Below are 13,626 nucleotides of genomic sequence, written 5' to 3'. Positions count from 1 at the left end.
GATTTGTTCTAAAATAATGGTTTGTCACTCACATGGCCCCTGGAAATTGACACTTTATTATCAGCCCTATCATCCTTTTCTTCCTCTTCCCTTAACTAGATCATTAGCTAACAAAAGAAAACAAAATCAGTGAATGTTGTAAAAATCTTCACATTCAGTTAAGAAGCTGTTTTTCGTAGAGACAGCTTCCACGTCAATTCCCATTAGCTGTGTTCAGGCCACTGCTAGGTTCACTGGCTAAGGAAATCTTGAGATCCGAAGGCTCCATGTCCCAGATATCCCTGGCGTACTCCTTAATGGTTCGGTCGCTGGAGAATTTCCCCGAGGCAGCGATGTTCCTGAGTACCATGGTGTTCCAGGCCTTTGGGTTCTGTAAACAGCAAATGCAAGACAGACATCAAACCACACCCAAGCGCCAAGCGCCTTTCACAGGGAGATGGGAAGGAACCAGGAAGCTGCAGCGAGTTAGGGGCACACTGGCTCCACGGCTGAGAGCTTAGGTAGGAAAGACTGCTTCTCTCATCCTCAGAATATGCTCCTCTTGGGAACGAAAGAAAGGATTTTCCCTTTAAACGAGAAGGCACGGGTGTGAATTCTCGTTATTCACTGCTACAGTGATTCCAGAGTTGGGACAGCTCAGCCATGTTTCCCATGCTTCAGTCGGAAAGAAGGTACCTGCCTTTAAACCAGGGATGGGGAGCCCAGCCCACAGGCTGGAATCATTTGGTCTGGCCCTGCAAGGCAGCTGCAGGTGGGGCTTGAAGTATGGTGGGCTAATGGTCAGCTGACAGATCTGAAATGGCCCATCAATATCCAAATGGCCCTAGGCAGAAAAGCAGGTTGCCCACCCTTGCTCCATGGGGAAGAAGGAAACCAACATTCATTGTGGGCTGGGTACCATGTCAAGAGACTGAACCCATGGCTCACAAGGTCTGAAAATTGCTGCTCTGCTCCTGAGTTACAATGCAGGCAGACAGTGCAACGAGAGCTCTGGCTGACTGCTCAGCTTTGCCTGTGCTTTCTGGAGGCACCTGTCCTGGTACGTTCACACTGGATCTCACATTCTCCACTGCGGTTTCTTTTTCTTTTTCTTTGAAAGGTAGAGTTACACAGTGAGAGAGAGAAACAGAAAGGTCTTCCTTCCGTTGGTTCACCCCCCAAATGGCCGCCATGGCCAGCGCTGCGCCGATCCAAAGCCAGGAGCCAGGTGCTTCTTCCTGGTCTCCCATGCAGGTGCAGGGGCCCAAGCACTTGGGCCATCCTCCACTGCCTTCCCGGGCCACAGCAGAGAGCTGGCCTGGAAGAGGAACAACAGGGACAGAATCCGGCGCCCATATGGGATGCCAGCACCACAGTCGGAGAATTAACCAAGTGAGCCACAGTGCTGGCCCCTCCACTGGGGTTTCAAAACAGGGCCAGTGAGGGCTTTATCCTTATAAGAAATGATCATGTCAAAATCTCATAACTAAATTTATGCAAAAGAATATAAGAAAATTTTATAGTCTCATGATTTTTGTAAAGGACTCTAAAAGTTTATTGGGGACAATCAGGACATTATCCAAAGCCATTAGGAAAGCATTTAAGAGAATGACTAAAATTACCATCATTCTTTAAGGTATTGCAAAACAGTCTTGAAATTAGTTCATTCAGATTTGGAAACTTAGTATAATGAGAAGAGAATGGAAGTTTCCTCTCCTCATGTTCTGTAACTGGTTAAGCAGAGAATGAATGAACTTCCCAGCCGTGTGGGTCACATTTATGAAGCCTCAACAATACACTGACCGTGGAGAGTGAAGACTGCGGTGTGCGTCAGTGAGCGGGAAAACCTGATGCCAGGCTGGGCTTCAGGCTGGGCTTCCTTGTTCCGGGCCCTAATCTCACAGAGGACTGCGCCAAGCTGACACTGCCAGCCTTCCTCCCCCTGGTGCATAGTTCCCTTCCCTGGTCTGCTTTTCTTTCTTGACACTGTCTATATTTCTTGCCTTTCTTTTTCCTCTGTCTTTGTGGCTGCTCTCTCCAGTGTTCAGAAAACAGGCAGTGAGCCATTTATTAACTGCCATGAACTTGAACTTACTGTGAACCATGTGCTGTTAGGGGACTGGGTATGAGTCTACCAGAAGTGTTGTAGCCAGCACAGGTTTTTAAAATGAGATTTATTTATTTTATTTGAAAGGCAGAATGAGAGAGAGAGAGAGAGAGATAAAATATCTGCCCTCCACTGGTGGACTCCTCAAATGGCCAAAACATTTGGGGTTGGGCCAGGCTGAAGTCAGGAGCCTGGAACTCCATCTAGGTCTCCTATGTGGATGGCAGGGGCCAAAGCACCAGGGCCATCTTCTGCTGCCTTCCCAGGTGCATTAGCAGGGAGCTGGAACAGAAGGGGAGCGCACCTGATACTTGAATCTGTGCTCTGTTATGGGGTATCGGTGTTGCAAGCAGTGGCTCAGCCTGCTGCTCCACAGTGCCACCCCCAGCATAGGTCTTTAAGATCCTATTTTAAACCCCCAATGGAACATTGGGATGACTCTAAGAACCACCCTGTCTGGGCCAGTGCTATGGCACAGTAGGTTAAGCCTCTGCCTGCGGTGCCGGCATCACATATGGGCCCTGGTTTGTGTCTCAACTACTCTTTTGATCCAGCTCTCTGCTATGGCCTGGGAAAGCAGTGGAGGATGGCCCAAGTGCTTGTGCCCCTGCACCCGCATGGGAGACCCAGAAGAGGCTCCTGGATCCTGGTTTCGGATCAGCACAGCTCCAGCCGTTGCGACCATTTGGGGAGTGAACCGTCAGATGGAAGACCTCTCTCTATCTCTCCCTCTCTCTGTAACTCTGTATCTAATAAGTAAATAAAACCTTAAACAACAACAACAACAAAGAACCACCCTGTCACGGGAAAGAAATAGAAAGAAATGTTAGTGAGCTCGTGATGTCTAACTTCCTCCTGAATCTATTCCTTTGCCATAGCTGAAATTCACTAAAAGCCTCTGCCCACAGAGCTGAGCAGCCTGTGCGCGTGTTTACCAGATCTACGTAGAGGGCTATCTGATGGAGGTGCCCAAGTGCACGTGAAAGCTGACTCATGTGGATCTAGCCTTCTGTTTTTCTGGTAATGTCTCTGTCTCTCTCTCTTTCTAGATTTATTTATTTACTTGAAAGTCAGAGTTACACAGAGAGAGGAGATGCAGAGAGAGAGAGGTCTTCCATCCACTGGTTCACTCCCCAGTTGGCCACAATGGCCAGAGCTGTGCCAATCTGAAGCCAGGAGCCAGGAGCTTCCTCCAGGTCACCCACACAGGTGCAGAGGCCCAAGGACTTGGGCCATCCTCTACTGCTTCCCGGGCCAAAGTAGAGAGCTGGATTGGAATGGAGCAGCCAGGACTTGAACTGGCACCCATATGGGATGCCGGCACTGTAGGTGGCAGCTTTACCCACTATACCACAGTGCTGGCCCCTGTTCTTTCTTTTTTAAAAACTCAAATGTGAAACCTGTCCTCTTATGTATGTTTATTTCTATTCACACAGACCCTACTCCATGGGTTGTCCAGGAGAGGTACTTATTCTTGCAAATTTCAAAGAGTACAGGGTCAGCCCTTATGCCAATAAACTAAGGTCCAGCCTTAGAGTCATCTTGCGTTTTTGGGTACAGGGGGTGACCATGCCCAGTGTTGGGTCAGATCCTTGGTGGGGTGGGCAGTGGGGGGCTGGCATCTGTACTGTGAGAGAGCCCTGCCTTGGAGAGTCTGGGGTGCACCCAGCACTATGAAGGCTGCTTTAAGGGGAGGGACCTGGATTTTGCTCAAGCTGTGGTCTCGGTGGCTGACATGGAGAGATCCCCCAGTGCCTCTCTGAGGCAGGAGGTCCGCCCTTTCCTGGTCAGGCCTGCTGTCTGGCAGGTGCCCAATAAATACTAAATTATTTGTGATCGTTTTGCTTGACTATTAAACAATTTACAACTGCTACTGAAATCTCACATCCTTACCTCTGCCTGAATGGGGAAGATCAAGTTTTGATTCCAAGAGCCTGGACAATTTCCTCACTTTTATTAAAAATAATTGGTTAGTGGGTCCCTGCTATTTAGAGTTAATAAAAAGAAATAAAAATCTTATCGCGCTCCTTTATAAAACTCAGCAACTTACTCACCATGTACAGCTCGCTGACTTTTTCTTGGCACTTGACATATGCTTCATAGTCCGCAAAGACTTTAAACCTGTTGTGTGTGGTTTGTGATTGGGAGGAAAAGCCAGAAGGGTTAATGAACAGACACACGCGAAGATTCCATTTAAAATTCCCTTCTACGTAGTGTCGGGCATGGCCGATTGACAAAACTCATCTTTCTCTTGACAAGAATTTGACCCAACCTCAAGGTTTTCAGAGTTCTTCTTCCAGATAAGAATGTCATCATCTGGGGGCATCTGGAGGTTGGGTGTATCAGCGGGAGGAAGCACGTGCCAGGTTTGTGGGTCTTGTTCTGAAACCTCACTGGCATCCTTGACAGAGGCTGCTCTTCCCCCCCCCCCCCCCAAGCCTAGGTTGGCTGATGAGATCCTGGATCGATGCTCATCACATGATGGGATGCAGTTGGTTTAAAATATCCTCGTCCCCTTTCCACGGCTCGGGTAGCACCTGCTTGCGAGAACGTACCTGTCGTGGTGAAACAGCATGTTCACGAGGTCTTTGAAGAGGTCCGGCTGCTTAGGGGAGAAGAAGCCATTGTCGATTTGGTCAATGACCAGCTTCAGTTCCGGAAGGGCCTCGTAATACTCTCTGGCCTCATACCTGCAGGGTGGGGATGGGTGGGGGATGGGAAGGCAGCACCGTCCGTGTGAGCAGCGATACACGGCACACTGCGTCACTGTGAAAAGTGCATTCGTGGAAGGCCTTAAAGATCTCAGCAGGGGACACACTTCTGACTGGATTCTCGGGGGTTTTATCCTCCCTAAGTTGGATTTGTTCCTCATCACACAAGACACTGAGAAGAGCAGAGAATGACTATTTTAGGCCCAGAGTAATAGTCCAGTCCAGAGGAACACAGCAAGACCTGCCGTGATACAGACTGAATGGCTCTGAAGAAGCATTGCACCAAGGGGACGGGTGGCTTTTGTCCTCGCAGGCTTATTTATTTGAAAGGCAGAGTTACAGAGAGAGAGAGGGAGACAGTGAGATCGTCCATCTGTTGATTCACTCCCCCAGATGACTGCAGCGGCTGAGGCTGGGCCAGGACAAAGCCAGGAGCCTGGACCTCCGTCTGGGTCTCCTGTGTGGCTGGCAGGGGTGCAAGTGCTCGAGGCATCTGCTGCTGCTTTCCCAAGCCCCTTAGCAGGGAGCTGGAAAGAAGTGGAGTCGCCAGGACTTGCCTGGGGCTCTGATGGGGGATGTGGGAGTTGCAGACGGTGGCCTTGTCTGCTGTGCCACAGCACTATCCCCGGCAGGTTCTTAGGATTTGTTGTCACCGGGCGGGACTTCATTCTAACAGTCAGGAAATACACTCAAGCCCTTCCAAATTTTGCGATCCCCGTAGCTCCTCTGGTCAGTGCTCTTTGTTTCTTGCCTGAACTCCGGTTAATAAACCAGTCTAGTTCTTGAGTGAAAACAAATGTCCCTCAGTGCCTCCCTACACCTGCATCTATGGTCTGCCATCTGTGGGCCCATGTCTTTGAGATCTTAAAGGAGCACGAGATAGAAGTCTACAGAGTAGACACACACTTCCAACGGGGTTATCTTTTGGTCAAAACTGACAGTCATTGAGAATTGAGTACTCACTGAGGCCAGCGCTGCAATGGCTGATACCAGTACCAACCTGCCCATGTACCTGGGCCTCAGCGCTCTCTGTTTGCTGGGTCTGTGGCTAGGAGGCTCCCTGACTCTTCCTGTAAGACTTTGTACTGCCCCATCTCACCTGGCCCCTGGCTCAGCGGGATGGAACCCGTGTGGGCATGAGGCCCTCTGAGATGGCACTGCCCCCTGGGAGTCGCCTGCACAGCATGAGGGGAGATCTCTCACCCTTTCTTGTCCAAAGCAGCCACATCCTCCACCCTCATGCCAAAGATGAATAGGTTCTCTTCCCCGGCTTCCTCTGCCATTTCCACGTTGGCTCCGTCCATGGTCCCGATGGTCAAGGCCCCGTTCAGCATGAACTTCATATTTCCTGTTCCCGAGGCTTCGGTGCCTGCAGTGGATATCTGCTCTGACAGATCTGTGGCTGGAATGACTGCAAGGAAGGCAAATTGAAATCAGTCATTCTGGGGCCGGCGCCTTGGCTCACTTGGTTAATCCTGCGCCTGCGGCACCAGCATTCCATATGGGCGCCAGGTTCTAGTCCCGGTTGCTCCTCTTCCAGTCCAGCTCTCTGCTGTGGCCTGGGAGGGCAGTGGAGGATGGCCCAAGTGCTTGGGCCCCTGCACCCGCATGGGAGACCAGGAGGAAGCACCTGGCTCCTGGCTTTGGATCAACATGGCACTGGCTGTAGCGGCCATTTGGGGAGTGAGCCAACAGAAGGAAGACCTTTCTCTCTCTCTCTCTGTCACTGTCTATAACTCTACCTGTCAAATAAATAAATAAATAAATCAGTCATTCTGTCACTCTAGATATTATTTTTCTCAAGTAATAAATTTATTTGAGAGGCCAAGAAACAGAGACAGAGTTCCCATCTGCTGGTTCACGCCCCAAATGCCTGCAATGGCCAGGGCTGAGCTGGGACCGAAGCCAGGTAACTCAATCCAGGCCTCCTATGTGGGTGGCTGGAACCCATTTATTTGAGCCATCACCACTGCTTCTCAGGGTCTGCATTAGCAGGGAGCTAGAGTCAGGAGTTGGAGCAAGGACTTGAACTCAGGCACTCCATATGTGATATGGGAGTTAACTGGAATCTTGACCACGGGCCAAGTGCCTACCCTTAGGTCTTTTTGTGTTATATCTGAGCATTTATCTAGCTGGCCTGTTTTGATAAAATAACACCTGCATCTCAAGATACACATTCAAGTGACAGAGATGTGCTATTCAACTCCATGCTTACACTGATCTTTCTTGGTCTATAAATTTTTTAAAGGGAATTTATGGATTCTGTGATATAAATGTGGACTCTACATTTCTCTCTTCCCCTTTCTTTTTTCCAATTTTTGCTAGTTTTATTTTGATTTCCCTTACTCCATAAGATGTATTGCAACATCTTTCTTGATCCATTAGATTCAGAGCATCTTCCAACTCCTCTTTCGAAACCTGACAAGATAGGATCCCTCCCTGTCTCAGCTCCCACGGACTTTTCACAGCAGAGAAACCTTGCAAGTGAGGTCTGCCTGGGTCTGCACAGCAAGCCTCTGCCCTTTCCGCCCAATTAGAGCAGCCTGAATCCTGCCCCCAGCCCACCTTAGACTCAAAGGTCAAGACCAAGTCTCTGCTTTACTCTTGAGAGTTTGCATTCCTAGGAACCTGGCTTTTTTTCTCTTTATGCAGACAGTTCTTAAACAGTAACACAGGGGGCCCAGAAACACCAAGGAAAGGGAAAGTCCCCTGTCTGTCTTTTCAGTTTGGGAAGCAGGTGAAGTAGGCGAAGCTGGCATTTGCATGTGGATGGTGTTTGCCAGCATGTGATGCAACCAAGGGTTCCAGCCTAGGGAAAGGCACCAGGGCTGCTTGCCCGCCCGGCTGCACAAGGGAAAACCTGCCTGAAACACATCTCAGCCTTCTGACACCTGCCCTCGTTCCCTGAAGCTAAGTGCATGGCCCTGCCTCCCCCGCAGTAACCAGGGGACTGGCCGGGGATTGGGAATTGGCATTCTCTTGCACAGCAGGGCTAGGAATTGGAGACTCCCCCCAGCACACACTTTGTATAGAGCACCACTGATACCAGGTCGACACCTCAGGGCAGCCCACCCCAGCACCCAGCTCTCCCTAGCTAGGAGGAAAGTGCACTTACAAATGTACTCCTGCCACAGGGACTCTGGCAACCTCAGTCCCGTTGTCACTTGGGTCACCTGAAAAATCTCTTGCCTTTGGCCCTTATTCTGCCCAAGAATGATGCCTTCTAAGTCACTATCTCCCTGAGGTTGCCACTGCAGGTTCGATAGCACACAGCTTCTAGAATTTTCCCTGGCACCTGCATGCTTCCCAGAGAGGGCAGTACCTTTTTCTGCAAGAGACACTCTGTAGTTCTCCAAGAAGATGACTTTCAACTTGCTTCCAACCACGGGGTCGTTGTTCACCACGTGTGCCACTGACGTAATCAGCTTTATGATCATTTTGGCCATGTGATACCCGGGAGCAGCCTTGGGGAAGATGTCAACAAAGACAGAAGGCGACCACGATGAATTGGTGACACAGCAAGAGATCAGAGCCCCGCTGTTCCTGTCGAACAGAACCAACTTACTTTGCCACCGATTATGACCGTCCTTGGCACGAACAACTTCTTAGGGTCTTTCTTAATGCCTGAAAAAAATGGAGAAGTGGAAGGAGCAGAAGACCGCCAGTGGCCAGTGTAGGGACACCTACACCTGGGTGGCTGCTTCACCTCGGGTACGGGCGGACTCACGGTTGTACATGGTGATCACGTGCAGGCAGTTCAAGAGCTGCCGCTTGTACTCGTGGATCCTCTTCACGTGTACGTCGAACATGGAGGAGGGGTTGATCTTGACTTTGTACTCCTTTTCCAGGAACTGGGAGAACTTCAGCTTGTTCTCCTGTTGAGACAGTGCACGGTGCCAGAGGCCCACTGGCTCAGAGGCTCTGGGTGCTGGGTTCTGAGACATCTGGAGTGTAAACCCTCAGAGTGAGTGCCGCCGAGGGGGACCACACCGGAAGCCTCACCTGCTTCACATTGGCAATTTCCCGCAGGAAGACATCGTCGCCCAGGAAGCTGTGCAGCCTGGTCAGCTGGCTCAAGTCTCTCACGTAGTCTTCCCCGATTTTCTTTCCATGTCAAGGAAGAGGTGACTTTGACTCAGGGCTGCTTACCAGCTCCAAAGCAGCAGTTTCTGTCGCTCTCTGGTGAGTGGTTCTCACTCACCTCCAACAGTACAAGGGTATTTCAAAAAGTTTGTGGGAAATTGAGTTTAAAAAGCTAGGAATGGGCACTTGGTGTAGTAGTTAAGATGTCCGTGGTGCAGCCTGTGACACTGGCATTCCTATGCATGCCAGTTCTAGTCCTGGCTGCTCCACTTCCAATCCAGCTCCCTGCTAATGTGCCTGGGAAAGCAGCAGAAGATGGCCCAAGTGCTTGGGCCCCTGCCTCCCACATATGAGCGCTGCATTGAGTTCTAGGTTCACAGCTTTTTTTTTTTTTTAAAGATTTATTTATTTTATTTGAAAGGCAGAGTTATGGGGGTGGTGGAGGAAGAGATAGAGATCTAGAGATCGTCCATTTGCTGGTTTGCTCCCCAAATGACCGGGGTGGCTGGGGCTGGGCCAGGCCAAAACTGGGCGCCAAGAGCTTCTTCTGGGTCTTCCATGTGGGTGGCAGGGACCCAAATATTTGGGCTATCTTTCACTGATTTCTCAGGCCATTAGCAGGGAGCTGGATCAGAAATGGAGCAGGCAGGACTTGAAGGGGCACCTTCATGGGATGCTGGTATCACAGGTGGTAGCTTAACTCACTATGCCACAACACCGGCCCCTGGGTTCCCAGCTTTGAGTCCTGGCCGGAGCCATTGTGGGCATTTGGGGAGTATATCAGTGGATGGGAAGATCTCTCTGTTTCTCTCTCTCTCTCTGTGCCTTTCAAATTAATAAAATTTTTTTGAAAAGGTTAGTTTCCTTTTGTGCAAAAAACTGGAATCATGCCCAAATTTTCATAATATGCATTTTATGTAAACCTTTTGAAGATCTCTCATATGCATGGATTTCAAAATTTATGCAAAGTGAACTTATCTTTTAATTCCATTTGTCTATGAACTTTGTGAAGTTCCCTTGGATAGTTCATATATCATATAGTGCATGGAACAGTCTGACTTACAGAAGAGGTTAGGAATTCTATGTTGGAAGAACACTTCTGCTAGTCTCTTATGTGTAGTTTCATGAAATTAAAGTGTGGAAAACAAAATCTACTTAAAAGGGTGACCAAGAACCAAGAGTTTATTCATTGCTCATATGTGTGCTATACAAGTGCTGTTAGCCAAGACCAGCTGCAACATTTGCAAGGCCGCTTGTTGAAAAGTGAAGAATTTCAGCTGGGAAGTAAACCCAGCATGGTGCCCTACGCCACTGCACAAGCCCACAGGGGTGAGGCCAGTGTGGCTGCAGATGGGACTCGGAATTATAAGCGCACTCGCATCCCTCTAACCTTCCAGCGGTGCCTCCCTCGCACTGTCTCCCGGCGCTTCCCAGTTACCTCCGCTATGAGCTCTGCAAGCCCCGGGTTGCAGAGTAAGAGCCAGCGCCTCGGAGTGATCCCATTGGTTTTATTCTGGAACTTGTCTGGTTCTAGCTCACTGAAATCCTTGAATCTGGAAATGGAAGAGACACGTCACTGCACCTGCCCGAAACAGCAGGATCTTTCATGCTGGGTAAAGTGCAGAGTTGCATTTGGGAGCCAAATGCAGGCTTAGCGAGAGTAAGTCAGGTGGAAGAAAGGGGTGTCGGATGCTGTGGCTGTGACTCTACACAGAAACTCACTTGCAGGTCCAAATGATTACAGAAGGGGCTGGCATTTGGGCGCAGCGGGTTAAGCTGCCGTTTGTGACACCTGCAGTCCATATCGGGAGCCAATTCAAGTCTTGGCTGCTCTGCTTTGGATCCAGCTTCCTGCTCATGCTGCCAGGGCAAGCAGCGGATGATGGCTGAAGTATTTGGGTCCCTGCCTGACCCAGTCTCTGGTATTGTGAGCATTTAGGGACTGAACCAGCAGACAACTCATCTCTCCCTCTCTCTCTCCCTCTCTCCATCTCTGTCACTCTGCTTTTGAAATCATTCAATTAAAAAATTCTTTAAAAATAATTACAAGAAAAATTCCAAATTGGATCACCTCTATCTGACTTCCTGGCACTGAGAGATATACCAGATTTTTCAGCATACCAGGGTTTTTTTCGGAGGTCTGAAGTCTAGAATTAGGATGGTTCAGAGAGTAAAGGAATTTTCCTACTTAACAAAAGGACACTTGTGTATACAACATTAAAAAGTTTATATGAGAGGCAAAGAGCTAGAGAGCGACAGCACCCATGTGCTGGTCAATCGTCAAATGCCCTCAAAAGCCAGTACTGGCCAGGCTGAAGCCAGGAGCCAGGAATTCAACCCAGGTCTCCCATGTGGGTGGTGGAGGCACAACTACTTGAGCCATCACCTGTTGCATCCTCGGGTACGCATCGGCAGGATGCTGGGGTGGAGAGCAGAGCCAGAACTCGAGTGGAGGCACTCAGAAATGGGATCCAGGGGTCCCAACCGGCATGGCAGCTGCTGGGACGCATGGCTGCCCCTGCACAGACCACTGTAACAGGGCCTTTCCTCCTCCCCCCGTGCGTCCCTGCGCACAGCAGCAGTGAGCCCACGAGCAGGGCAGTGGCGGACGCACTGCCGTAGGCTGGAGACTCACACTTGCGTCTTGATGATGTCCGAGTGGATTTTAGCCACGCCGTTCACGGCATGGGAGCCCACGATGCAGAGGTGGGCCATGTTGATCCTTTTGCCTCCTTCCTCTTCGATCAGAGACATCCTCCTCAGGCGCTCAACGTCTCTAGGGAACAAGGCCACGATTCTCTAGCCAAAGGAAGAGAAAGACCTTGCTGGGTCACTAGGTTGGAAGCAATATTGGGGTTATTCTTTCCCCAGGCAGAGGGGATCGAAAGCTTGGCTGTGTCGCAGGGAGGGGTTGCGATAGCCCTAGGAAGATTCCCTTCCTGCATTTTAGCCCCTTTAGGAAGGTGCCCTTAGTGGAGCCCCCTCCCACTCGAGTATGTTCGATACATCCCTGATGGAAAGACGTTGGGCCTGGAGCTTGGTGAAGGGGGACCCTGTAGCCACCCTTCGCATGCGAAGACCTCATTCTCCTAAGAGCTATGGATCTCCAAAACGACTTACGTCTAAGTGCTTCTGGTTTATCTCGTAGATGATCTGCAGGTGTCTCGGGAGCAGCTTCTCCACCAGCTCCACAGGCCAGCGCTCCAGCGCTTCCGGGAGCACCGTGTGGTTGGTGTAGGCGAACGTCTTCCGGGTGATGTCCCAGGCCTGCAGGGGGAGAGGGCTCTGCTGCTTTCCCCTGCAGCTGCAGCTGGGCACCCCACCCAGGGCTGAGCCCGTCCTCTGCCTGGCCTGTCTGTGACAGTCAGACACCCCAGGGCATGAGGCTCCGAATAGTGCAGACAACAGGAGCGTGTGTGGGAGGAGGAAGAACAGCTGTCTGATAGAGATCAAGATAGTGTTCTGATAAATCTTCTATCCTTTCATGTCTTGTATTAAATACGTGCGGGTTTAGGGTTAAAAACTGATATAATACAAAGTATGCTTACAGTGTTGACCTACAAAGCCATGCTGACACTGTTAATGAGCTGTCTTTTGAGGCTAGAGAGTTTAATTTCAAATCCTTTTACACACACAAACAGTACACATAAGCTCAGCACAGCTGCTGATCTGTTTCCCCCCATGAATATATTCAGTTACTTTTAAGTCTCACTTCCTGGAAGGGGCTAAGGAAGGAGAAATGGCAACCTCAGGGCAAAATAGACCTTTGGCTGTTGTGAGTGAGCAACAGTGACTTATTTTAAAAAACCGAAAAAAGGAGCTTTGTGCACAACCTTTCAAGCACAGATATTCTGGTTCCTTAGCAGAAAGAGAAGTCAAACAATCGAGACCTTGGTCCAGGGCAGCTTTTCAATATCCACAAAAATCCTCATGAGCTCGGGGATGGCGAGTGCAGGGTGGGTGTCATTCAGCTGGATGGCCACCTGGGGAGAGGGACAGTGCAGGTGAGTGGCGGCCAGGGTCAGGCCTCGTGCACTCACCCATGCCCAGGGAGGCACCCGACAAGATGAGCCCCAGCTACAAAACACACAAGGTTCCCTGTGCCTTCTCCGGGGCTGTTCGTGCTGGGCGAGGAGGAAGTCTGGTGGTGGTGGGAATCGCGCGCCCTCCCCGTGCCCCGCCTATGTCCACAGGCTGAACACTTGCCTGCTCAGGGAAGGCGTCAAACACAGCTCCCGCACTGCTGGAGGAGCCGAACTTGGAGGCTTTGAAGCGTCGGATGACATCCTGCAAAGTGGCAGCCACCACGAAGTACTCCTGCTTCAACCTGAGCTCCTTCCCTTCAAAAAACTTCAAACCAGGGAGACGCCATGAATGTGGCTCATGGGCAGGGCTGGTCAAAAGGGGACCCACGTCTCCTGCCCGGGAAAGCTTGGCGGGAGAGCCCACTGGACGGGGGGTGAAAGACGGCAGCCCAAAGGCCAAAGCCAGAGCTAGTGGTCTTTTCTAAACTTCATTACCATGACAGCAAGGGGTTCTTAATTTTTTATTCAAAGGCCAGAGAGATAGAGACAGACAGTGAGTTTCCACCTGCTGGTTCCCTCCCCAGATGCCTACAATGGTCAGGACGGGGTCAAAGGCCAAAGCCAGAAACTGGTAACTCAATCCAGGTATTCCTCATGGGTGGCTGGACCCATGGCCTTCAGCCATCACCACTGCATTCCAGGGTCTGCACTGGCAGGAACC

General features: G+C 50.4%; 1 protein-coding gene across 1 annotated transcript in view; it reads right to left on the bottom strand.

The window, feature by feature from the left end:
* Positions 1-37: 37 nt before the first annotated feature.
* Positions 38-13,626, bottom strand: part of PYGL (glycogen phosphorylase L) — a 40,279-nt gene continuing 26,690 nt past the window's right edge. The window contains exons 8-20 of the mRNA XM_062205143.1: positions 13,087-13,230; positions 12,771-12,863; positions 12,001-12,147; positions 11,516-11,679; positions 10,319-10,433; positions 8,800-8,901; positions 8,525-8,672; positions 8,363-8,421; positions 8,120-8,261; positions 6,001-6,208; positions 4,642-4,776; positions 4,141-4,207; positions 38-370 (exon numbers count right to left, since the gene is read on the bottom strand). Coding sequence (XP_062061127.1) covers positions 194-370; positions 4,141-4,207; positions 4,642-4,776; positions 6,001-6,208; positions 8,120-8,261; positions 8,363-8,421; positions 8,525-8,672; positions 8,800-8,901; positions 10,319-10,433; positions 11,516-11,679; positions 12,001-12,147; positions 12,771-12,863; positions 13,087-13,230 — 1,701 coding nt within the window. The 3' untranslated portion in view covers positions 38-193. The remainder of the gene's footprint in view (positions 371-4,140; positions 4,208-4,641; positions 4,777-6,000; positions 6,209-8,119; positions 8,262-8,362; positions 8,422-8,524; positions 8,673-8,799; positions 8,902-10,318; positions 10,434-11,515; positions 11,680-12,000; positions 12,148-12,770; positions 12,864-13,086; positions 13,231-13,626) is intronic.

Source organism: Lepus europaeus, chromosome 11 (assembly GCF_033115175.1).
Source record: "Lepus europaeus isolate LE1 chromosome 11, mLepTim1.pri, whole genome shotgun sequence".
In the NCBI taxonomy this organism is placed as follows: Eukaryota; Metazoa; Chordata; class Mammalia; order Lagomorpha; family Leporidae; genus Lepus; species Lepus europaeus.
The sequence above is the reverse complement of the archived record's forward strand: the minus strand, read 5'-3'. Positions and strand labels throughout refer to the sequence as shown.